Source organism: Pyxicephalus adspersus, chromosome 4 (assembly GCF_032062135.1).
Source record: "Pyxicephalus adspersus chromosome 4, UCB_Pads_2.0, whole genome shotgun sequence".
Lineage (NCBI taxonomy): Eukaryota > Metazoa > Chordata > Amphibia > Anura > Pyxicephalidae > Pyxicephalus > Pyxicephalus adspersus.
Window position 1 is genome coordinate 48,001,676 of NC_092861.1, and position 26,394 is coordinate 48,028,069.

Sequence of the window (26,394 nt, forward strand, 5' to 3'; positions counted from 1 at the left end):
GCTACAGCCATGGCTTGGATGTATGCATCCTCTTTAGAATCCAACTACAGAAACCCTTACCTATGAAAGCAAGTAAAACATTATAGAGTGTGTTTGGCATTCACACTATTTATTTTTACTTGTATATTTGTAAAAATGATTAGTTTTTCTGCTACAAGGGGTATTTTTTACTATATTTTGCTTTAAATGATCAACCATGTGGGCAACAGTCAGAGGAAATTTCCTACACCAACCCATTTGCCCTGAAGCAAGCAAGCATTGGATTGCCTGCAGTTGAGCAAGACCAGCTATGGACATTTACAGGTCCAATGAATATTTCTGTATTTCTGTTTCTGTTTTTCATTTTTTATTCATATAAAATATCTAGGCTGCTATTTCAGATTGGTCCATTCATTTTGAATCCCTAATTCTCATATACATACAAAACCAATGCAACTATCTCTCAGGGTACTGCAACACATGTGATAGTAAAACCAATTCAAGGACTTGCTGTGAGCTGGAAAAAGGACACAAACTTACACTGACCACCCTTTGTCCCTTGTGCAATAAGCATTCTTATCTGCCTGACCACCGTCCATCTGTAAGATTTGCAGCATTTGTTGCCAGGGATATCCAATGCTGGTTTCCCATGCCCCTGTGAGGGAGCAACGTCATCCCAGCCTAACAGGATGTGCTAAGATTGGGATTTGGAAGAATAGAAGGAAGAAGATGGCGGCTCCCACTGACATGTAAGCATCCCCAGGTTTTAGTTACACTTTAAAGCCAGTTTGTCACTTTTTTTGTCCCTGAAAAAGCAGAAAGTAACTGGAACTTTTTGCTTTTACAGACCCTCCGAATTTTCCTAAGAGCCAGTACTACCTCCCTTTCTATATGTTTCTATTCTTTGCTCTTATTTAGATGTAAATGACACTTAGTTAAGTTCTTCTTTAGGAAAAGTGTCTGGCCAAATCTTTAAACACTGGCAGGCCAATCTCACCATGTATGGCCAGCTGCAGATATATAAAAATCACTGATCACCAAAAAAACAAAGTTTCGAGCCAGCTACATCATTTGAATACCATTTAGACATTAAATGTATTACTGCTAAACAAATAAGTACATAAACAATCTCACTGTGGGTTGTAGGGGTTGGAAGCCAATAGGCCATCAATGTGCTTCAGTAAGATAACTGTCAGCTGTGAAGCTTGTTTACTAACTTCTAACACGGTTAAGGGGTTTTATGATGTGCCTGCCAATATTTCTGATAAACTGCTCCACATTCTGAAGTTATTCTACGGGGAGGCTGTGCTCCTTGAACTTCCAGACAAAAAAAGAGCATGAATCAAATCAAGGTATTATATGAATATTTAAAATTACCTAACAATGTTTGTATGAAATAGATGCCAGCTTTCCAAGAGATTTCTACAGTTTTAATCCTCAGTATTAATATTTTTTTTATACATAGCTTGGCAGTTGGCACATTTTGAAACAAAAAAAAATGATTGTAGTAATGCGTTATCATACCCCTAACATAAGAATTAGAAAAAGGCATTTGCAAACTACAGAATGTAAGAGAATCAATATTTTTTTTTTAAATTAGAGTGACTATTCTGCAACATTTCTTTTCTAGCAAGTAACATTAAAGGCAGGGTTTTATTGCAGAAAGTGGCATCTTAAATTGTGCATTAAAGTTCTGGTATTACTACAGAAAATGTTAGAACAAAGTGACATATAGTGAGGAAAATATAGGAGTGCAGAAAAGTTTTAGGTCCAGTCAACTTCTTCATGATCTTGTCACTGTATCTGGAAAGATTGTTATTTTATTTTGAAAAGTGCCAATCTGCAGAATTGTAGTGCTACCGTGTCAAAGAAAAGGGTGAGATTGTTTTAATGTTGGACTTCGAGCAAATATGAAGTTTCTTTTCTTGCAAACAAAAACCCCAAAGAAAATCTATAAGTTTATGATATAAATATTACATGAAAAGTGTCTGTCATAATAAACTGTGAAGAAGTTGTGTGCCAACTTTGAGCATGGAGATTTTGAGGTTGCAGAAACATCTGGGAGTCCTTCATCAGTATCAAGTCATGAAATTGTTAATCATGTTCCTGACCTGATTTTGGCAGATCTGCAAATCTGAGCCATAACAGTTGCTGGGACACTAGAGATATCTATAGAACGTGTTGAGTTTATAATTCATATATAAAGTAGATGTCTGTCAAGTGTATCAAGGAATCTTTAAATGCCAATGAAAATGATATCAAATGAAAGATGATTTTTGCAACATTTTGAGTGCTCTAGGTATTATAACTTGCCACTGTTGATAAAAAGGGTTTGATGATCTGGACACCAAAAACCAATTCTTGCAGGGGGAGCACTTGGGTTCCCTATGCCTGAAAAAATTTAAGACCCAGCAGGAAAGGTCATGGCCCCATTTTTGGGGGGATAAGGAATGAATTTTGATGGCTAACCTAATTCTTCAAACAGTTCCAAAACAGTGAATGCAGAGAACTACTCCAGCTCACCAAGCTGATGAAAGGCAAGGTACAGAAAACCTTACCACAAAACAAGATGATAAAAGTATTGAAGAACTTGGGGTTTGGGTGCACAGACCATTCACAATACTTAATTATTCCATCTTTTTCCTGTTTCCAAACCTTGACAGTGGTTGAGACAGTGGTACTGAATTTCAAATATATCAGAAATAATAGCAGCAACAGAGCAGTATTTTAATGACCAGGCATCATGATTTGTTTTTGAAGGGGTAAAGAAAGTGTGTTTCTTGCACCAATTGCATTGAACTTTGGGGTGAATGTGTGGAATAGCATGTAAATTTCATGGCTGACAGATATTCCCTCCTTGATTGGGTCTAAAGCTTTTCAGCACCCCCTCATATATAACTTGCATTGTTATCTATACCAGTATATATAAGCTGCCACTGGAAGTAAAAACTAATACCAAAATGTGAGTCCGTAGTTTTCTTCCATAAGACAAGAATTTAACTGCATGATGAAAAATGGCACCCCCCTTCCTACACTATAAAACCCTAAATTATTTTCTGTTTTGATAATCTTCTGCAACTTCTATATATTTGTCAGTGAATGTTACTAAATTCTATTTTACATAAGCTTGCTTTAGAAAGTGATGTAATTTATGTGTTGTGGACCTTTAAAGAAAATAAAGCGTAAAGCATAAATCAGACCTAATGTACAGCTTTATAGTATTCCCACACAGGAGACACAAGGTTCACATCTACTTATAAGAGATTATCATGAATCTAAAAATATTTAAGATCCATCTACGTCTACACTATGCATTGAATACATTTCTCAAATAAAGTGCTTTCAAGTTTAATTTTGTCCTCAGCCAGGCTCAACAAATGAGAATTATTGTATTCCCAATGTATCATCCATCCTAATCCTCCAATGTGACTTCTTCAGCTGTTTGAGAAATGGGTTAAGATACACTTTATTTCACTAAAGCCAGTCTTCAGCCAGAATGAAAGTGTTCTTTTCACTTAGCTCCTGGACACATTTGGTAACAATCAAATTCTTATTTCAAGAAGCCCAGAGATAAGGTATCTGTTAGCTCCACACTTGGGTAATTGATTGCATTTGTTTCCTGTACATGGGTTAGACCTCTCCTCCTTTCTCTCTCTTGGCATGTTTCTTATTACCCTCGGCCTTGTTATCCCAGTAAAATGTTTTACTGTGGTGAGTGAGAAGGGGATAGTAATATTACAAACCATTTAATCGGTCATGGCAGCTCTGTTGTTCCTGCTGATGCTCAGCTACACTTAGCACTTCAGTTTTGTACCGTTTTACTAAAGAGAGGATACACGCTGCCATTCCCGATCAGCCTGCAGGTATAGGAAACACAACATACTTGGCTTATACTTGTCATAACACTACTCTTAACACCACAGACTCAACATGGCAGCGAAGGTCATTCCTAAGTGTAATATTTAAAAGAAGCAGAGCACTAAAATTTGAACAACTGAATATAGAGATACGAGAATGACACAGAATGGAAAAAAAGGGAGAAATGCAATATATAATATCAAGTACTGCTTACAAGAAGCACAACTAAACACCTAAGAAAACACCAAAATCACAAACAGCTGCCAACTCTTTAATGCTCAACATTAGGTAAACAAGTGGTGTCAGGGGAGTCGGTGGGAACAAATCATAAGTGAAAAGAAAAGCATGTAGTAATTTTGGTGAAAATGCTATGTTCCAAAGCTTTGCAAATAATTTAAAAAAATAACAGGTACTTTAAAAATGCTTTTCAAGACCATACATGAAGTTTTAAATTACAGAAAATCAACTTGATTTTGATATGTTTGCATATATGACATATTTCATCCGGCCAGCTTTTCCATGGGCTTTGCAATTATATTGTAATGTCAGCTAAATAAATTCACTATATTGTGACAATCAGCTTTATTTTCCAAAAGTTGGATATTCACAGCTTAATCAGCTTCATGAAGGTGCCTGTCCATCCCTACTCCTGTCAGCACATTTCTTGTCAGAATGTTGGGCATGGGCCACTCATTTTACAAGTGTATTGCTGAATAGATTCAGGGATGAAGGACACAGCAAATCCGCTAATTTCTCTGGTCAATTTAAGCTCTTGGCCTTTCAGAGCAGCCATAGATTTTTTATTCTGTGCTGGGGCAGTTCATTGTAAGGGCTCCATCCCAACCCTTTACCCTGCTCCTCACCTTTACAGTAGAAATAAATGAAATTCTATCAGTATTGGAGATGGTGGTTTGGGAGTGCAGAGGAAGCCTGTACATATGGAAATAGAGTTATAATTCTTTCCAGATTAATGGGCAGAAACATGTGCCACTCAAAGATCAGGGCTGGTGTCTTTCTTCCTTGGTATTGTGTTAACGCACACCTGAATTCTCCAAACCAGCAAACTGTGCACATTTCTAAATAATGATATGTTGTAATATGTCTTGTGTTGTTGTTCTCCTGAAGTTGTATTCACCTAATTATAAGACCTGCTAATAACCAGATTTTTTTTTTTACTATGACATGATATGCAAAACCTTATAGTTGAAGGAGGGTGTCCTTTCTTTTTCTAATAACTGCAGGTGCATATATCTGATGTTCTCCTTTATGAATTATATAAATACTAATATATATATATATATATATATATATATATATATATATATATATATTACTAATATATATATATATTCTTACCCTAGGCTAGCCATGTTATGTGGCAACTTCATTACCTAGCACATACCCTGCACATACAATTTTAAACATTTACATGTTTACAGCTTCCCTAAGAACCTAAAGGAATTCAAAAGCTTGAACTGTAAAAAAAAAAAAAAAAAACCCTGGAATATATGATCACAAGTAATGGCTCTCTGAAGATCTAATAAGGTCGCCGACCTCTGGTGGCTTACCATTTCCTCCTTCCCTTATCTTCATTTCCTTACACTATCTCTGCACCAAAAAGGTAGAGATTATCTGCACTAATCGAAATCTGCTCCGCCTTTGTAATTTATGTTTCCTTCATTAGGATTGTAATTTCCTTTTTCAAGTTAAGTTTTGCTGGGATATAATGTAATATGTAACCCAATTGTTCACTGGTTACCTCAGTATTAAATTCCCAGGCACATTCTGTTCAACATCCAATATCTAAAGTGTGCAGAAAATATGTACACAAAACTCCAAAGAGAATTAGAGTTATTAATTGCCTAAACATCCTTTTCACAGTAAACAAATCCTTTGTTCTTGAGTACAAATATCTAATAACTAATTACAGAATATTAGTGTTGCACATAGATAGCTTTTCATGATCCTAGCTGAATGTTGATGAACCACTGCAATGTTAATCAGGGTTGCCATTGAGTGTGTATTGTATAATGCAGTCAAGCAGCATTTAGAAATATAAAGCAAAAAAATAAACAAACATTAGAGAGGATAAAAGCTGGAAGAATGTCTTTTTTGGCATAATACATTGCTATAGTATAATCAACAATCATTACATCTTCTTTACATAAATCAACTAATTTTTGCTGCAGAAATGGCAAAAAGCACCTACCGGTACTTAGTATTACTGTTCATTAAAAGTGAAATATTTTTAAACCAGCCCCAAATCATGAAATATGTAAATTTGGAATATTATATTGGGAACAACAATATAATATGGCTTCAGAGAGAGGTAGCTTAAATGCAGGCAGTCACTGATCTGTTGTCTTGGAAATAGGACATTTCATTTAAAATAATATAAATATATATTGTATTTAAAAAAAAATTATCCTAAAGTACATTTATTTTTTTTTTTTTACTTTGTTGTTGTTGTTTTAATAGCGTAGGGAATTAGGTAAATCCCCATGAGTTTTTTTTTTTTTGTTCCATCTTTTACCCTTCATCTTTCTACTTTCCCCAAGATCATTGGGCCAAAAACTGGGGATTTCCCAAATTGGAACACATACAGTAATAAAAACCAACTCTTCCCTGATCCTTTATCCAAAACTAGAAAAACAACCTTGGCTAAAATACAATTTAAGTGTAAACTTTAGCACTGATATAGAGTTCTTAATCATAAATCATAATTGAAAAATTATAATTTTTTTACCTGGGGCTAACCTATTACATTCTTGATGTTTACAAATAATTATGTGAATAGTATTAGCAGCTTCTTTATTTAACACATTGTAGTTTTTAATTAGCTATTTTTACTATGATAGTATTTTCATGATGAAAAGAGCTTCCTCACCCATCATTTCCAAAATCCAATAGCAAGGATATTACATTCCTTAGGTTTTGCTTTCCAGATAGAAGATATCCTCCCAGGAATCCTCAAGAGGCACACAATAAGTCTCCTCCGGAAACCAACCTCTCTGAGAGCCCACCTGTAGCCAAACACAGATAACAGCCCTGTGCAATGAATTAGCCCTTTAAGCTGATTAGAGCAGTTGGGCACAACTCTATTTTATTGACACAATGAAGAGAACACAGAAAAGGGTCTGAAATGAGAAAATCATTTCCATGCTGACTGAATTATAAGAACAAAAGAGCCTCTCACAGATGCAGCATTCAATTTGTCAAAAAAAGGAAGCCACTTAATAGATAACAATGGATCTGAGCAGACAGATGAAATTTAAAACTTTACCATCGGGACAATTAGCAGCTTAACATAACCTTCAATATGCATATATAAAAGTGGATGTTAACTCAAAACTTTAATTAGCCACTGCAACAAAATACAAAGTAGAGTCTGTATGGTAATTATAGAGCATGTTATTTTTAATCATGTAAATCAATATGTTAGGGTAACAAAACTGAACTTGTGTTTTCATTGTGAACAGTAATTATTTCTTCAAACCGTACACATACTTAATAGGCAGTTCCAACGGAACTGAATATAGAACATCTTGGGCTAATTTATGAACACCAGAAAACTAGAATAGAAGTTGTGGCTCTGTTATTTAAAAAAAATCAATTTCATTTTCTTACTGATGGAGAAATTAAGCCTGACTGGCTGTGTGTTTTGAGTTTTCATGATTTCATAAATCTGCTCCCCAGTTTCCCAGAAAATATAATTTTCAACAATACATACCAGTGGGTGGTAGACAATGAACCCCAAAGTAATTCAGTTAATAACAATTGAGGCAAAGTGGATTTAGCATGTTTACCAACACAAGTTTGGGATTCTCTTCACCAAAGTTGTACAATTAACTGCAACACTGAACAACTTTTTAAATGCAATTTGAAGCACATCTAGATCTAAAAGTTTACTCAATCAGTTTTCAGTCCGGCAAATTCACCACTTTAGTAGAGCTCACAGAACCAAATGTCTAGGCCTTTGGATGAAGATCATAAAAGACAGACTGGAACTGCATTTTCCTCAAGATGGATAAGCATAAGTCTTTCTTTAACTCTTCAAATGCAGCTGACAAAGACAGCTTTTAATATAGTAAATGCATGCACATTGCAAAAAAAAGGAGTGTGGTTGAATTGCACATATTTGTAAAGCACTATACATCAGACCAAAAGGAGGGGCCTGAAAGGAAGAAAGGGGACCAAAGAATTTGGTTCAAAAAGACAGACAGTACTTCCAAATGAAGGATAGTTAAGAGCTTTGTTTATCTGGCACAATTGTTAAGGGAATCCAGTAGTAAGGAAGTATGGAGGCCGCCATTCCCAATAAGGCAACTAGCATAATGGATGGTTGGGCATAAAGCATCTTTATTATGACACAAAGTGTAACATTCACAGAAGACATGGCATGTTTATATTTATTATTATCCTGAATTTGTAAGGAAATGTCTATCATGGTGTTATGTAATACACATTCTCTAAAACAGCAGTCGCCAACCTTTTCAGGTCCACGGACCACTAAAATCACCGGCTCCCGTCCGCGCATGCATGAGGAGCCAGGTGTCACTCAAAGAGGGAGAAACCTCCCCAGAGAGGCATCATTATGACATAACTCTGCCCACTCTCCCATCGCAGACCTAAGCCTGCAATGGGAGAGTGGGCAGGTTTTGTGCAGGGATACAGCCCACCCACATTCCTGAGCCTGGGAACTGCTCGGGGTACATGGTCCACGGCTCTGGCTGCTGCGTCACCCCAGCAGGGTCCTTCTCCTGACCCCACTTGGGGATACACCGACCAGAGCTGCGAACCCCCCAAATTTTCTCACAGACCACACGTTGGCGACCGCTGCTCTAAAACACTTGGTCTGACATATTTCCATAGAAACTGTTTACCTGACATACTACTAGGATTAGGCCTATTGTCTTCATGTTAGGACATTCCTCCGACATATTTCTGTTCTAAATTAGTCTTCTAAGCTTACTTATCCTTCAGGCAAAAACCACCCCTCTCACATCTTCCTTACAAATTTAAACAATACGATTGTGGATAACCAAGACTGATAATAACCAGTGCGAAATAAATGTAATTTTTGCTTGACATAATAAGACTGTATGTATCCCAACTCCTAAAATGCATGCATCTAAATTTCAGACACAATATTATTACATATTGGATTTTTTTTTTAGAATATCAAAAACATCCCACTGCTCATCACTCTTAGGGGATTGGACTTTGTTTAGATGTGCTACATCTACATGTTGCCTGTGGCAGGAGCATCAATAGGTCTCAGGGATATAGCGGGGGATTGATAGGTATCTCACCCCTCCATTGCTCATGTATTGCACCATCTATCACCAGTCTGTAAAAATAGTGAGTTAATGTAGGCTCTGCAACCGTGAATAAAGGGGTCACAAATTTCAGGCCTATCTACCAAATAATATTTTTAATGTCATCTTCTATTCATTTAGTCCCAACATAATAAAAGACACTTTACAGGGACATGGTTAGGGGGTTCACATGAGCTCACAAATCTTTCCTGTAAGTTATGACCAATTTTTGTGAGTGAACTAGTAGGGTTTGGGGTTGAAAATAAACCCATGCAACCTGGAACCTTGGCTCCACAAGGCAAAATCAGTAGCCATTGAGCTCCAAACACTACATGGTAAATTTTGTGGAATCAGTCAATGTTTTTTCTGCATGGCTGGATTTAGCTTTTTATGGTTTGCAATAAAACCTATTCATACATTCCCAGAAAAAATTTCAGAGAAAAATACAACATACTAAATAGAATAACGAAAGAACAGAACACTAAATGCAGAAAACTGTCCACAACATGTATTCATGTATTTTAGAAAAGATGCACCTAAACATTACTTCTAAAGATCCTGTGACATTTTTTTATTTAGTCAACTCAAATTCATAAAATTGAACTTTCCCCAAAAATAAAGGTCCCCAAGGAGAAATTTGCACAATTCCCAATTTTTCTACATTCAGACAGATTTAAAACCATATATATAAAATCATATCTCTACAAAGGGTTATTTAAACATAATCAACTTTGTGTAACTCTGCTGACAGCTAGTCACATTTCACGACTGTGTCTGTCTGGGACACTGAGATAACATCTGCATTCACTCAATATAAGAGCTTAACATGAGACAAAAAGTAACTGCTGCCACCAAATGCTCCATCATCCTGTCAGCTTTGACATGTCATCTGAATTTTTTGAATCACTAAACACTTGTGGGACCCTGCTACTTATTATCTTGCCTTGCTTTCTATGCCGGGCCTGGCAAGGCTGAAAAATGGAAAATCTGCAAACAAGGTGGATGACAGCCTGGGCTTTTGGTTGCCTAATCCTCAGGCCCTCATTCATGCTCACTGTTAATCTCCTAAAGCATTATAAAACTGGCCTACAAAGAAATGTGAATACTTCACTCCCTCCCTTTGCTTCTTTAGAGAGGAAGATAGAAGTGATCTTGACTAAGCAAAGTTACCAAAAGCTTAAAAATGAATGTACACAAGCCTACAAATATTTGGCCATAGAAACATACAAATATTGTTTGTTGAAATGTTTTCAGGAATCACTGTATCATTTAGATGTTCTACTTTGGTAGCACATTCTGAGATTATAATTACTACTGTAGCCAACCTCAGCAAATTCTGTGCTATTCTTGTATACAGGATTCTTATGTGTGCCACTTTGCTCCCTGACAATTACAAATATTGAATCTCAAACCAGGGAATACATTGAAATGAGTTTTTACACAATGTTTTTATATAATATTCAAATAATTAAATGGTTGCACTGTACTGCAGACAAAAATCAATAGAGAGAATTATTACAAAAGAAGAGAATTGAAGCCATATACCTTACAGACAAGTATAGGGATCTAAAAAGCAGACCATTCAGCTCCATCAAAATAATGTCTAATTTAAAACTGGTGGCAGGTATCAGGCAAATTCTGCCCCTGAGTCAGTCTAAGTCAAAATGTTGAAGAGAGTTTGACCTTAAAGGGCAAGGAATGTTACAAAGTTTCTATCCCCTCTTTGTACCCGACCCTACTTATGTAAGCCACCCGACTCCTACTTAGCTCCATACTTACCTAGTTCAGTAAAAACTGATAGATTCATTGGGTATTTGTAGCACCATTTTGGAGATACTTAGAAGCATGAGGAGACCTAGCTTGAGTTTGCCTGGGCTTTATGGCAGGACTAGGTAGGCATGCAGATAGAGAGGGTAAGTTACATAACCTTAACTGGCGATGGGTCTGGAATTATTGGAAAGTTCCTCACACTTTAGGGTAGTAGAGTGTTATGTAAATGTTTTTTATCATGATAGTTTTCCATATGATTAAACTATAATCACTACTGTTCGTGCAAATCCGTGATTTATCCTAGTCTAGATGTTCAAAGACTATCAAGTCAACTGGACACTATCTAGTCTTCACTAACAATATAATTGATTGCAACATCATTGCCAAAATGGCTGATTCATAAAAAACGGAGAGACGGGGAACACATTTTTGATGTGTTGTGATTTGTTGATGATCGCAATTGAAGATCGATTGTTTGTTAAAGTTTGCACTTCCTTTATATGCAGGTGTAGGATTTGCATCCCCTATTCACTGTACAGAGTTGTTTAAAATGTTGGTTCCTTAAAAATAAAGGATAATCATAGTAATAATGATTGTATCAAACCAATTTACACTTTACAGACGAATTCTGGTCGACTACTGTGGGTAAGGTTTCCAGTTTTGCTCTTATTTTGTAACCAGTTTTTAAGAATTTGCTACACGTTCTGGGGTTTAGGAATATTGGCAGATATCTAAAATGATATTTAGAGATTGCATTCTTTCCACATAAAAGCAATTTCTTTTAAAAGACCTGGAAACTCACACGTATCACATGGTCAAGACAATGAAGAATAAAAAAATTGATGTAAATATTGAAAAGCTACTGATTACTAGATAGCTCTACTTTCCTGAATAGGTAATATTTGAGTATTAAAATTTCTACACAAAACATTCTCAGTTGTACTTTATTTTTGTGGCACCTAACAGTCAAATGAGGATGGTGTATTTCTGCCTTTTTGTAAAATACCTTAACAATCAGCTCCCATGGGGTGACACCTACATTGAGGGAGTCTGCGGCATGTCATGCATTAGACAGTGATCATCTCAGTGATGTTCTGTCTAAGATATCTTGATGTAAGAACTAGGAAAGCCGCCAGATGCTTTAACATGCTCTTCTAAAAAGATGTCATCATATTGTCAACACCTTTCCCACAAATAAAAAAAATCACTTTATTCACTTGTTATAACCTCAGATGAACTTTTTGGCAGTGACTGAGGGTATTAATGAGTTCAGCAAATACAGTCAAATGGAGTGAAGAACCAAGTCAATTTGACTTTTTACTGTGAGTCAAGTCCTAAGCACAGATATAAACACTCCATTCTAGATCAACAAACATTAGGAAAGAAAAATGCACATTTAAGGAGTAACAAACAAGTGGTTAAACTATTTTGCCTTTAAAAAATATCCTCATATACAATGGAGCAAGAACTGGTAATTTATATTATAATGCTTTATAATTTTAATAACTTTTTCTTCTGAAAACAATGTTTGTTGCTTGGTTAACACGTTGATGAAAAAATATGCTGATCAGTTTTAATTTCCATGGTCGGCATGCTTGTTTTAGGTCAATGACATCAGAGACAGCCAGGTAATTCATATTTTTAGAAGGTCAACCAGGTGATCCTGATATGAATCTAGGTATTGCCCTGAACCCCTTCAATGCCTCCTACTGGGCTTGATTTAATCAAGCTCTCTAAGGCTTTTATCAGTGAAGCTGGGTAATCCAGAAAACCTCGAATGGATCTGATCCAGGAATCAAAACATTTGATAGAAAACTTTGAAGAAATCCATTTCAGGTTTGTTGGATCACCCCACCTCAATGCATTTGCACTTGTTGTGTTTGGAGGAGTAAAAGCAACCACATGAGTGCAATGCTTCCACAAACTGTGCTCCAACTCCACTGGGACACAAATATTTGTGTTTTTGATGATATGCACAGAGTGGTTCCCAACCTCTTCCATTCCCAAGATAACAATTTGGACAGTTGCTGAGTATGCTGCACAACACTGCGTTTTACCACAATTCTGGCTTTACCACAAAAACGGGCTTCAATTTCTTTTAAAAAAGGTCTTAACATTGAAAACTTTATTTATCAACAATTTTTTCTGAAATCAGTTTAATGTATTCATTCATATTGCATATTTTTGCCACTAAATGTTCTTCAGCAAAAGGACCAATAAAAGTTTTATATGTTCATTTAGGAAAAGCTAACTGGATCCAATAGAACAAACGAGGTTAATAGTCATAACAAGAACATTTAGTGAATCTATAACTTACACAGATGACTATGCAGCATAATTGAATGATCGGAGTATCCTTGATATACTGTGATCCTAGGTACAAGGGGGAAGGGAGGACAGATTCATGTACTAGGTGATCAAAGGGCTCTCATATAAAATACTACTTTGACCTCTCAGAGTACACTGACCATGCACCTTTATTTCAATTAGATTAAGTGCAAATGATTCATGGTACAATTTTTTTATGGGATATTGTGTAATACAATGAAATGTATCTCTTATTTAATAGAACATAATTGATTTTTTATTTTCAGAGACCACAACATATTTATGTATTAATCTCTGCAAATCGTCCCCCACAGTGTATTAAAAAAAAAAAAATTGTGTGAGCCATTTACTGAATCAAGCTTTCTCATTTTCACTGCTCAGTATGCCACCTGCTGACCGATAAGTAAGAAATAGAATGCAAAGAATGTAGATGCATACAATTTTACTATTCCATACTTTATATAACCATACCCCAATACTTTACTTACACATGGTTTTGTTTTTTAAAGTGAAGATAATAAGCCTAAACCTTGAAAATTCTCTGCGAGCGAATGTGTGCTAAATGCAAGAGTCACTGCTTTATAAATAGACCCCAAATTATCTCTTTTACGTTAAAACAATTTGTGACCTGATCAATATCTGACTATAAAAAGGAGTGTTCTACTTACTACTGTGTGTGGTAGTATGTTAAAATGTAAAATAAAGTTTAATAAAGAAGTGTTTAAAATAAAACAAAATCAATAATCCTAAAGTTTGAAGTAGTTATTTACTGTAAATTGAGGTTTTCTAGGGCTTTATAAAAGTACGTGATGAGACCAGTTGAGGTTTCATGCAGCTGAATAACCACTGACTTCAGGAGTTAGCAATTGCTGTCTAATACAGAGATAAATCAACATAATAGAAAATTCCTTTGTAGCCGATCATCTTTATTTATTTATAATGGTAAATAGGATAGAATCTTTTCTTGCGCCTTATATGCACTGCATCTGTTCCTCAGGTTGTAAGATATATAAAGATTTTTATGAATCTTGGCACTGTAATGATGGATGAAGATGACCAGTTCAGGCTTCACCAATTGCTAGATATATGTTTATGGCCATCCACAATCAAGTCTAAAGAATCAAACGAGGTTTCTCCAGAAATCATACAACTCATTGAAAACAAACAGAACTATACTATTGAACTTTTCATTTTTAGATAGTGTATTAAAGTTAGAGAAAGTTAAAGGAATCCCCCTCTAATGTGTCCTTCTGACCATTAATGGAAAAGAAAGTAATGAACTATCAAAAATGGTATAGTTATCACTGCTATGGAAATAGAGAGGAAATCTTTCAATGGTAACCCCAATTTTTTTCCTAAAAAAGAGACCTACCCTCATTTTCCGCATACAGTATTTCTTTGAACATCCTGTTGTGTCTCCAGGACAAAGTAACTAGGCTAATGTGAGGGGCCAACCCATCCAAAAATAATGATTTAGTTATAGGAAAATCTTGGTTGACTGAATTATCCTCTTTGTTCCTTTTTATCTTGGATGCTCCAACAGTGTGATCTCCTTACCGTAGTCTTGAACTCTTGTTTCTATGCCCTTGTGAATTTTCTGTGTTCCCACCCATCTTTTTGTGTTCCAGCTCCTACTGTCATAATCACAAATGGTAGCAGAAACACATTAAAACCCCAGCGGGGAGAGATGAAAACTTCCATACGCAGGAGCTTAATCACAGATATCTTACCAAAAGAACCTCCAAAGGATATTAGAAATTTTCAGGTGGTTTGACTCTCCATTGTCAATGGAAAGCTATAATGTCAGCTTTAAGTGGAGAGACTCTTCAAGAGAGAGAGAAAGACCAGGGCAGGGTAATTTGGATCCAAAGAGGAACATGAAAGAATAATTTATTGTACAGAACTTGAAACAAAAAAAATGTCACCATGGTAGCATTCTTCAACAATTATTTAGAGGATGTCTGCATGAACATTTTCTTCTAACACACTACAAATGATCTCCATTATTTGTAGGAATATCTGGGTACACCTTTGTTCTTCTTGGAAAAGTAACTTTCACCTCTGACCTGAGGAAACTAGTTTAAGAGTTCCTGAACTCTAGCACTTGTTAACAGGCCACTAGTCCTCTTTTCAGCAATAATGGAAATGATAGAGAGTCACCTAATTGAAAAGACTCACACTGCTATGGTATGCAAAACGAATTTAAAACTGAAGCCGAAAGCCTTTGCCAAAAAGAAAACAAGAATGAAATCAAATGTCTGAAGAGCTTTTGATAGTCTCTCCAGGCTTATATCTTTTGTTCAGGAAAAAAAAAGCCATCACTGATTTAATTATATTCCTGAAACACAATGGCTCTGTTTTCAAATCATGTTAAATGATTGATCTGCAGATTCATCTTATGCTCAAAATTCTTCACACGCATTGTGCACTAGGACTAATAAAAAAACACAGCCAATAGAGGCATTAACTCTATCAAGCAGTTTATGGAATGTGTACAGTGTTGTCTTATAAATTGAGAACATCTGTTTAACAATGCAGAGATACTGAAATAATAAATCAAGTCATGTAGCAAATATTTCTGGAATATTAATTTACAATACGAAGGCCTGGAGAGAAATTAAAAAGCAACAGCAATTCAGTCAATAGGCAAAATCAGTAAACTGCTAACACTGTCCAGCAACCAAAGCAATTATGCTGAAGTCAGGAAGTACAGGAGAAATTCTGTGCTATGCCAGCACAGGCAGTTTGTACCATTCTCCTCATAGGTGTGTCTGCTTTCCTTAAAGTATATATAAACACTAAAAAAGAAACTTTTCATATTTGGACATTGTTTTCTCAATTTACTATGATATTGAAGGACTTTTTTAGGCACTTTTTTAGGTGCATGATAAAAGTAACTTTTATTTCATCAATTAAAATCTATTGTTAAAAAGTTTCTATGATAAAATGAACAGTAAAGGTGCCTTGAAACACAATTATGTTTTACTTACATATGACATGTTACCATAGTCTCACATATATAGTATTTTGACACGTTTTATGGATATGTCAGCTTCTTCAGGAGAAATATGGAGACTGATGTGTTAGAATTCAAAGTAAACATCACTAATTGTGGATACCTCCTCAAGATTGTGCGCAGCTCATTTATGTTAAACATGCAAACATCTCTAAGATGTTCCTGCTATCACACAATTCTGATATTCTTACCGCATTTCGGAACTGTGTTGTTCTGTATCTGTCTTTAACACTATGATGTTTTTTGGAATTTATGGTGTGCATTTTTATGATTATAGATCTCCTATTTTCTGAAGAAGCAGAGACAGTCCCGCGAAACGTGTAGAAACTTGGAACACCCTATACAGGGATGTCCCATAAGGAGATTCTTACTGGTGTATATTGGTCTTACTTTTTGTGTGTTCATTTTTAAGGATATTAAATAAGGAAAGTTTTTATTGTACATTGTAAAGTGTTTGAAACATTGTTTTTGGTTTTGAAAGTCCCATCAATTATTTACGACATTTGTATTCTAGTTTCAACAACAAAACAACTCATCCACCATATGTATGGATGTGACAATCTTTTTAAATCTGCTTTAAACAAAACCAAACCCCCATTCAAAAAATTGCGACCAAGCAGGTCCTTTATTGCAAAAAGAACAGGCAAAATAATAACCTTACCTACTTGATTGCAATATTTTTATTTTACTTACCTATCCTTTTTCCATCCTAGGAGCCACTATTCTTTTTCTCTTTCTGCTTTCGCTCTTCAGCCAGTTTGATTGGCCGAGCCAAAATGAAGTTACTTCTGCCAGGTGCACAGGAGTTAATTCGGCCCTGGCAGCCGTAAGGGAAGCCGGGATGCAATGGATTATGACAGTGACAGGCAGGTAAGAATGTTTATTGCAAAGGGGATAGCGCTGTATTTTTCTGCGGAAGAGGCAGACTATGTCCCTTTTGCAGTGAAACAAACTTACCTGCCTGATCATGATCTTCTTCTAATGCTACAATTCCGGCATAGGTGTCAGAAATGATTTGCACATGTCCATGAGTTACATCATTTGGCCTAGCCAATCAAGATGGCACAAGATCCCGATTCTGCAATAGGTCAGGATGCCAGTGCAGGAATAAGAACAGGTGAGTTTAGTTAAAAAGTTCAGAACAGGCAGGTAAGTTTATTTTAAGCCTGTCTCTTCTGCAATAAAGAACCTGCCTGAGAACATTTTTTTTTTTAACTTTTAGGTTTAGTTCTACTTTAAAGCATCCAATGCCTGGTCTAAAATCAAAAACTACTAAATGCCAGAGCTTCTCCTGTCTTCCATAGTTCTGGCATTTGACATTTGGGGCTGGGGCAGGCTATGATACTAAAGGTAAGCTAACACTTTAGGCATAAATGATACATACCTAAGCTTTTGTCACTGAAATCTCTATTGTGTCTTTTAGCCACTTCACCTGCATTGTAATTGATTTTGTGTTATCTATAATGACATAGCAGTCAAAAGGCAGCAATTAATATTAATTTATTTGCACATCCCGAGTGACACAGGATTACAAAATATCCTCCAATACATACTTTGGCAGCCTGTCATTCACCTCCTTATGGCTCTGTGGTGACATCACCTTCTCACCTTCTCTCAAACTGAGGATGAAAGCAAACAGAACTATCTCTCATACATTTACAAAATCAATTGAATTTTATAGCCTATTGCCTAGTGACATATTGACCATTTTACTTAATGGCATCCGCTGGATTTAATAAAGCCATGTCATCTTTAAACTTCCCAATAAATGTCTGCAACATGTTTATCTTATGGAAAAGAATTATGATTCCCTGTCATTCCTTAAATTAAGAAAGAAGATAACTGATGCCGATCTGCTGATCTGATCAACAACTGAGTGACACTGGAAAACTAACTTATACAAAAAGTCACCGAAGGATGAAAAGAACAAATGCTGTCAGTATTGTATATTTGTGATGATTTCCTCCTGAATACAAACGCAACTCTGAGAAAGTATATTACAATCCTCATTTTCTGTAGAATGCATGTCATGAGAACTAAGATCCAAGATAGAAATATACCATTATATACTGAAATTAGCGGAATTCAAACCAAAATCCAGTGTTTACTATGTACATCATTCAAAAAAAACACTCACCTGTTGTGTTGGGTAACCACAACATTAGAAAACGTGTGTTGCAGAACACCCCAAACAAACAGTAACACATTATTTTGAGTTGTAGTACGGTTCATTCAGAAGATTGAATTAAGGCACCAAAAATGTTGATCCACTGCATGAACATTTTTGGTGCATTAATCAGCAAATTCAAACGAATCAGCTGCCTTAATACAACCCACATTAATGTGTGGCATACCACACTTTAATAGAGCACAACAATGTGAAGTCAGGCTTAATGATTTTGTTTCTGAATTTGGATGGATCCCGGACTCTTCCCAACCCTTCAAGCTGAGGCTGGCAACCAATCAGGTGTACATGTTAATAGGAGGATAGAGACAAGAAGATGACCTTATCAATCTACTGCTTCTTTTTTCAATGCCCATTCCTGCCCGTTACTTAACTGCAAGAGAGAAAAACAGGTCCCCTGTCTTGGCAAAAGCCTTGGGATTTGTTTGGAAACAGAGAAGAAGCCAGGGACATGACTGCAGATCTTTAGGACTCTGGGTGATGTACTAACACCTACATATAAACAAATAGATTTGAGTAGGAGATAAATTGAGTGATGGCACTTAATTGGATGACCAATTGGAATGATCACTGTGTACTCCTATGGAGGAGAGCACAGCAAGATACCACTCATTTGTCCTCCTTCTTGTCCTCCTCATAGAACAGAAGGCTGTTGTGTGTACAGCAATTATTGATATATTTGACACTGGAAACTTTCATTTCCATTCTCTGTACAGGGCTTAAGGTTTTATTTGTATTTAGTTACTCTTCCTTTATTTATTTCATAGGCTGTTATTTTGTATGCACTGACATTAGTAATAAAGCAGCAACACATGCAGACTTATTGCAAATGCTGCTCAATGTACTACACACAAAAAATCATTAAAAGCCTTTCTAAATGACATTAAGAAAAGTATGAACATGACCTGATGAAATTATCTATAAATGTTGGTATCCCAGTCCTAATTACTGAAAATGGCTGGACCAGTGATTTTGTCATATATTTACAGGTACTTGTAGCCTGAAAAGAATTCCCCCATCTGGCATCAGTGGCTATATATAGATACAGGGGACCTTATGAAAATATACAAGCAGTTAAATTACTTAAATAAAAAAACATTTTTGCTAAAAAAATAAGCATAACTATCAGGCAACTGTTTAGGCTGCAGATTGGGAAACAACAAACACATCAATATAAAAATGTACAAAATACTTATTCAGCAGCTTCCTAAACAAACTGTTTAAATGCAGAGTGGTCTGCTAATTGCAGACATCCAAATGTTTGTGAAACATGACTTGCGCTCATTCTTGTGTGTTTCTCTTACCAATAGCTGACTGAACAGCTGAAACTGAAGCTAGGCGCTGGACTGAATGCATCGACAGTGTTTTTATGCATCAGTTAGCAAAATTACTGAAGGGTTTACAAAAAGAACATACCAACAAGTTAAGGTTGCCCAAGGTAACTAAATAGGTCACCAGACTGTGCGGCACCAAGGTGTGCATTTGTAACCACAATTCTGGGTATTACATCCTTATAGTGACCTGGGAAAGGTTCAGTGACCATAAGGTTAGAGCACAAGGACAGTAAATGTCCTCATCTTTAATATCATCTTTTTCTAATTCATAATGTGAAAAGGAAAATGTGGTGCTCTGTATGCTCCTGTGTTTATGTTTTCATGTCTGATAATTATATGTGTAATTATAAAAATCCCAATTGACAACTATTAATATTCTAATAGCCAGAACCAGTTTACCTGGGAGAACCCCACAGTCCACCTTCTGGGCAAAATCAATGCCCAGTATGTATATGAATGTCAAAACTTTTCTCCATTTTAGATGGATTAGGGAAAGGTGAGAACCCATGCATATGAGTGTTCTGCATAGGAGATTTTACTTTATTTTCTTTCCTTTAAGATGTAACAGAAAATAGAGGGATATCTGATCTTCGATAGTTGCCACCAGAACACTTTTTCGGGAGTTTCCCTCACCTCTTGCTAGCATAAATGTTTCTAAATTATAGATTACCACTTACTTTCTGTCTCAGTGACAATAGTCCCCAGGACAATACAGGTGAACCTCCCCTTCAGGAACATGATTCACATTAGAAACTTGACGGTCTATTTATAAAGCTGTGAATCTGATATCCACAGAAATATTTCCTGATGGAAAAATTCCTAGGTCAATGCCGATATTTATCAACCAAGAAATGTTTCAGTGAATGCCAGATTCACTGCTTTCCCCTTAGAATTGTGCCTAACCTTTCCCTTTTTTTATCCATTTACCTGTATCTATATGAACCATTATTCCATTTATAAAAGTTGATATGGATTTGTGGTGTTTGAAGTTTTTTTGGCCTAAAGGATTAGTTTGCCAACCCTAAGTATTGTAGATTAATAAAGAGCCAGAGAAAAGTAGGGTTTTTTTGCAAAGTAAAATATTGTATTAAATGATAAGTCTCATTTAACAAAACATCATATATCATTCTTTTTTCATACAATATTTAAATGCATTGCTTCTGTTTATTTTTACATAAATATGAATATTACTCTAACGTAACCATAGATTATATTACCTGCTTGTATAACATTTTACGGATGCAAGCTACCCCTGAAGAAGCTTATAGGGCGAAACGCGTTGGGTACAATGGTCTACATGGAAAAAATACTTTCCTACAAGTCTTATACATGGCTGTATGCATTTTGTACAATGCTAGATTACTACTGTATAGTGCCCCCTTGGGCCTAAATTGCAAAGACCACAAGTTTATGGTGGTCCATTTGATAAGAATGTTTTATAATTTATAATGAGACTGATCATTTAATACAATATTTTACTTTGCCAAAAACCCTACTTTTCTCTTGCTCTTTAATAATTCATAAAAGTTGGCCTTCAATGTTCAGACAGCAAAGTCCTTTCTGCTGAATGAAACAGAAATAGGTCATTAATTGGAGGAGAGATGCTTAAGTACTTTCAACAGGTCACACTCTCCTCCAATTACAGAGCTAGAATACAGTGAAGCTTGAGCTTGTTTTTTTTTTTTATTACTCCTTGAGTCATTGTGGGAGATTTATTAAAGCTCTCCAAGGCTGGAAAGATACACTTTCATCAGTGAAGCTGGGTGATCCAGCAAACCTGGAATGGATTAATTGCTATTGTTAGCAAATGTTTTCATTCCTGGATCAGATCCATTCCAGGTTTGCTAGATCACCCAGCTTCACTTATGAAAGCATATCCTTTCCAGTCTTGAGGAGCTTTAATAAATCAGGCCCAATTATTCTGGCAAAGTGCAGAGCACACATGTAAAGGACATTGCTTTTAAACGTGCAAATTAGTGTTATGGTTGTGGTGAAGCTTACAACTGCTTTATAAACAAACCCTTAATTTTTTTACTGATGTCATCCTTTTTGCAAACTATCATTAATTGTGAAAATTTCAGCAACAGTGTTTGTGATACCTCCAGAGAGATGTGTAAAGTAAAGCTTGCTATAAATGTCAGTACATTTTTAAATAAAACTGTACTTTTTACGTTACCTCCAATATTGTTTTATTTGTGATGGAGCTGTATCTCCATTAAACATTCAATGCACCAAATATAGATCTCAAACCACACTTTTTATTAAGTTAATGTGGCACATTGGGATATAAAATTAATTATACATGACGTTACCTACCTCCCAGCCAAACTGAGGATTTTCAAGACTCACACACTGCTCTCCTTCGAAGGGTCCAAATTTTTCTCCGGTGGATATTTTAACTTTTGTCCATATTCCCAGTCCTGCCCCAGGAATGCTTGATTCACGAAGCTCAAACTCGGGAGGTATTGGGATGTCATCTGGGATATATATGGGGGCCCTGTATGGTGATCCTTCATTAGGTGTGAAATCATCACTAGAAGAAGCTGGAGAGTACATATCTGGAAAATTCGATCCTGATGTGGTGCCAATGCCATCATCAACAGGTGAAATCTCTCCAACTGTGATCTCAGGGAATTTTTCAGTGGAAACATCATCACCTATACACACGGAGACATAAAACGTGCTGCTTTAGCTTTATAATGGTAACACTACATTACAATATATTAATATTTGCCTCTGTATTTTATGGTCCAACAGAATGTGCTAAGCCCATAAAAATCAACTTGCTAATATGAATAACATTTATTAGTACTGGAACAAACTATATTTTTACAATTGCAGCACTATATAAATGGTTTTAATGGGGCATCAAAATATGCTAAGCCACATACTATGTTTTGAGTGCCTAGAATAATAGCCACAAGCTTGCCCAGATGCAGAAGCTAAATGCCTCAATGTACCTATGGTTGACTTTGAATTCACCAGTGACTTCACTTCACTTTCTGGTGACAATGGTCAGGTAGTACGGGTGACTCTTTCCAATGTAAAACAATACAATACCTTGCAATCACAATTCAAAATTTGACTGGCACTCCACTTTAAAAACCATTCTAAGGTATCCTACATACCCCCTTCCCCCCATAAAAAAAAGTTTATAAATTCCTTCCGACTACTCTGACACACATACCATGCAACTTGGGGGTTAGCAACAAAAATGCGGGTCTTCACTATAAGTAACATATACTCTTTAGAATATGAGTGACCAGTGTTTTAGCAGCAAAAATGGTAATTCATTGTACTCCAGAGACATACAAAATATTTTTATGTGATTTTACTATGGTAGGAACAAACTCCTGATGTATGTTATATAATGACAGGGAAGGAAAAATGTTCAGTAATATCCTTTATGGCTTACTCAATGACACTGCCCATTACTGAAGAAATGAAGAATGCATATCACATTGTGTTACAACCCTGTATGGGACCCATCGACAAATCTAGCTATGCGCTGTGTAGCCCAACTAATAAATCATATTTCTGAGTCTCCAGACTGCTGTAGAACCTTAAGGATCTCAGTAAAGATTCATCTGTTCTTCCCTGCTGCTTCAGCCAGCCCCTGACCTCTGATACACCATCAGCCTCTCTTAATGCATAATTTAAACAGGAGCACAGGGAATCCAATTCCAAGAGTGACAACATATATCTGTTTTATGGCCCTGGATGAAATTCAGCTTCCTGCATTACTTTGTATCACAAAAAAACAAAACTACATATTTTTGGTAGAAACTAGAAAAGGACATTTCTCATAGACAGTAGCATGCAAGCTGTCTTCGGCTAACTGAAACATGGAATGCTGATATAGGATGAAGTGAATAGCAGAAATGGGTTCTGGGGTCCAAAGCAGAAATGGAGCATATGCTTATATGCAGCAAGGTATTTTCTACTCATAGTTCTGTCAAACAGAACCTGCAATGTGGACAGAAGAACAAATCTTTGCTAGGACCACAAAACATAACATATGTTAGTTTGTGCACAATTGTAATATTTGCAAATTATATTTATAATGTACCAAAACAACAATAGGATTAACAATTCTTTTCATCTTTCTGTGTATGGTGTTTTTTAGTGGCTTAAAAGATGGCTAAGTAGTAAAAAAAAAGTACAAAAAACATTCAGAATTTTTGAAGTGTAATGCTAAGATTTTGCCTTCCCTGTTCCCTCCTTTACCCCATTTTCAACAAAATAATTAAATGTTTACTTCTGTTTTATTAGATATCTTTTTGTAGATCCAGGGACCTAGGCAGATTACAGTTGGTGTTATGGGTTGGCAGGCTGCTGTAAATAAATTCCAAAACATCATTGACCCCAGTACTTCTTTCAAGTGAAGTCTTCCAGTGGTCTGGCTCTTGGGAGTAGTTATGTAAATATTATGGCGCCTTAATGCAAAAGTATAATGAACTGTGTTTGCATGGGTTTCCTCTGGGCACTCCAGTTTCCTCCCACATCTCAAAAACACACAGGTAGGTTAATTGTCCCCCCCCCCCAAAAAAAAATTGACCTTAGGCAGTGTTAATGAAATTTGCCTATTTTAGGGATATTAGATTGTGAGCCCCCGTGAGATAGTTAGTTACATGACTATGGACTTTGGAAAGTGCTGAGTAAGGAAATAATAAAAACTGTGGGCACGTACAGCAGAGCTAAAAACCATTCTCATGATGCAAAAAAAACACCAGCCATGTGTACCATTTCACTATATTACATATACTGTAGCACAATAGGATGAATACTCTAATAAATCTATGTGTTTCTGAATAAGCCAATAAATAATCATTTACTTTATTTGCCTTTTATGTTTGTTTATTTTTGTTTTTGTAGCCAACTTTATTTTTTGGCATTTTGCTCAGATCATTATTGCTTTAACAGATCTGATAACAATCTTCTGGTTAACCAGCAATGAGCTATGTAAGTGTATAACTACTCATACTGAGAGTGTTTACAAGCTTGGCCTGTAAATATTATTTAGGCCACATGAAGCTAGACACATATATTGGAGCAATAAAAAATAAGTCAAGTTCCAAAACATGTAATTTCATCATAAAATAATACATAATTATTTGGGTAATAACTGCAAATCAAATAAATACAATATTGTTCTAAATTAGGATCTGTGTTCAGTGAGTAGTGAAACAGCAAAAGTCATTCTTGTTATTTTTGGCTGCTGTCCCTATGTTGTGCTCTGATGAGGATCTGGATTTATTAGTTGATTACCCCCAATGGTATTTATGAGCTTCTACATTTTTTATACATAGTGGCAATAAGGCAATGCAGGATGAAGGTGGCTATAAATTATTTACCAAACCATTTGGATGGAATCATATGAGAATTGCCAAACCCCTGCAGTGCACAAAGGCTGTCTGGTCAGAGATTTACTAGTAGTTATATGGGTTTCCTTCCATTATATTCACTGGTGTTACTTAAAAAATAAACAAGAGAAGCTTCAAAGGAAAATACATAGTAAAGGTTAATTGCAGTTGGGTGGATACCAGTGAATACTCTGATCAGTTTGTACTGAGAGGAAAATGTCCACGTGGAGCAGGAATTAGTATCCTGCCAAAACTAACTCAACCTCTCTGCCTTTTCATGGTGCTTTCCATACCCAGCCCATCTGTGCAACAACTTAGTTCTTATCAGTCTCAGGATTTTATTGCACTGTATGCTTGTCCTTGTATTTTTATGCCATGTGCTGGTATTATCCAACTATCACACCTCTTGAGCATAATTGCTCCCTAGTCTGGAAACAGATAAGTGATATGTTTGTAATAGGAACTGACTTAGAAAAGTTTTAAGAAAGCCTGTGCTAAGAAAAATACTGTAAGTAGCCTAGCACTGTTCAATCCATCTAAAAAAGCCAGTTGACTGGTTGGTTAAATCATTGGTACTTTTAGAGTATTTGACCCAGAACATGTATGCAGTAAGTAGGAAATACTTATCTGTGATTGTGTTCCAGGTCAGTGACATGGATATACTGATGCCATTGCACCATCATGACAGCTAAAAAATTAAAAGAAGAGGTCAACAGTGACAGTCCCCATGCTTGGTCAATAGAGGTTTCCTTTGAGAGTGCTCTGAATATTGGAGGTATATATGTAGTAAATGAACAACCAAGAGTCACTGTGGTACTTGTGAATGCCAAAGCTCAGCCTATGATTGCTTTGTATAGCATGCCCTTGGAAAGTTGTCCCATATTCTACTTTGTATCCTATAATGATATGTTATACACTTTCTCATACATAACTTTGATTTTTGTATATTTTAACCACAATGTTAGCAGTACTGTCATTTGTTTTGTTTTTTTATTAGTATTTCTTTGTTACTAATTTTCAGGGACATTTTATTTTTATTTCTTTGTTTCTAATCTGTGTCTAATTTGTGTTCTATCCTTTTTTCTGTATTTACAATGCCTCTTTTTCCTAAAAAAGCTCAGCTACACAACATAGTCAGAAAGGAATGGATTAGACAGACAACCTGGAACATAGGACAGACACAAGTAAGACAAGTAAGGGAGACCTATTCAAACACCATTTGACCTACCTAATATTATTTATA

At 35.9% G+C, this 26,394-nt stretch overlaps 1 protein-coding gene across 2 annotated transcripts in view; it reads right to left on the bottom strand.

Moving 5' to 3' along the window:
- MECOM (MDS1 and EVI1 complex locus) overlaps nucleotides 1-26,394 on the bottom strand; it is a 282,160-nt gene that overhangs the window by 132,169 nt on the left and 123,597 nt on the right. For both annotated transcript variants that reach the window (XM_072408064.1, XM_072408063.1), the window contains exon 2: nucleotides 22,105-22,445. In XM_072408064.1, the coding sequence (XP_072264165.1) occupies nucleotides 22,105-22,445 (341 nt within the window). The remainder of the gene's footprint in view (nucleotides 1-22,104; nucleotides 22,446-26,394) is intronic.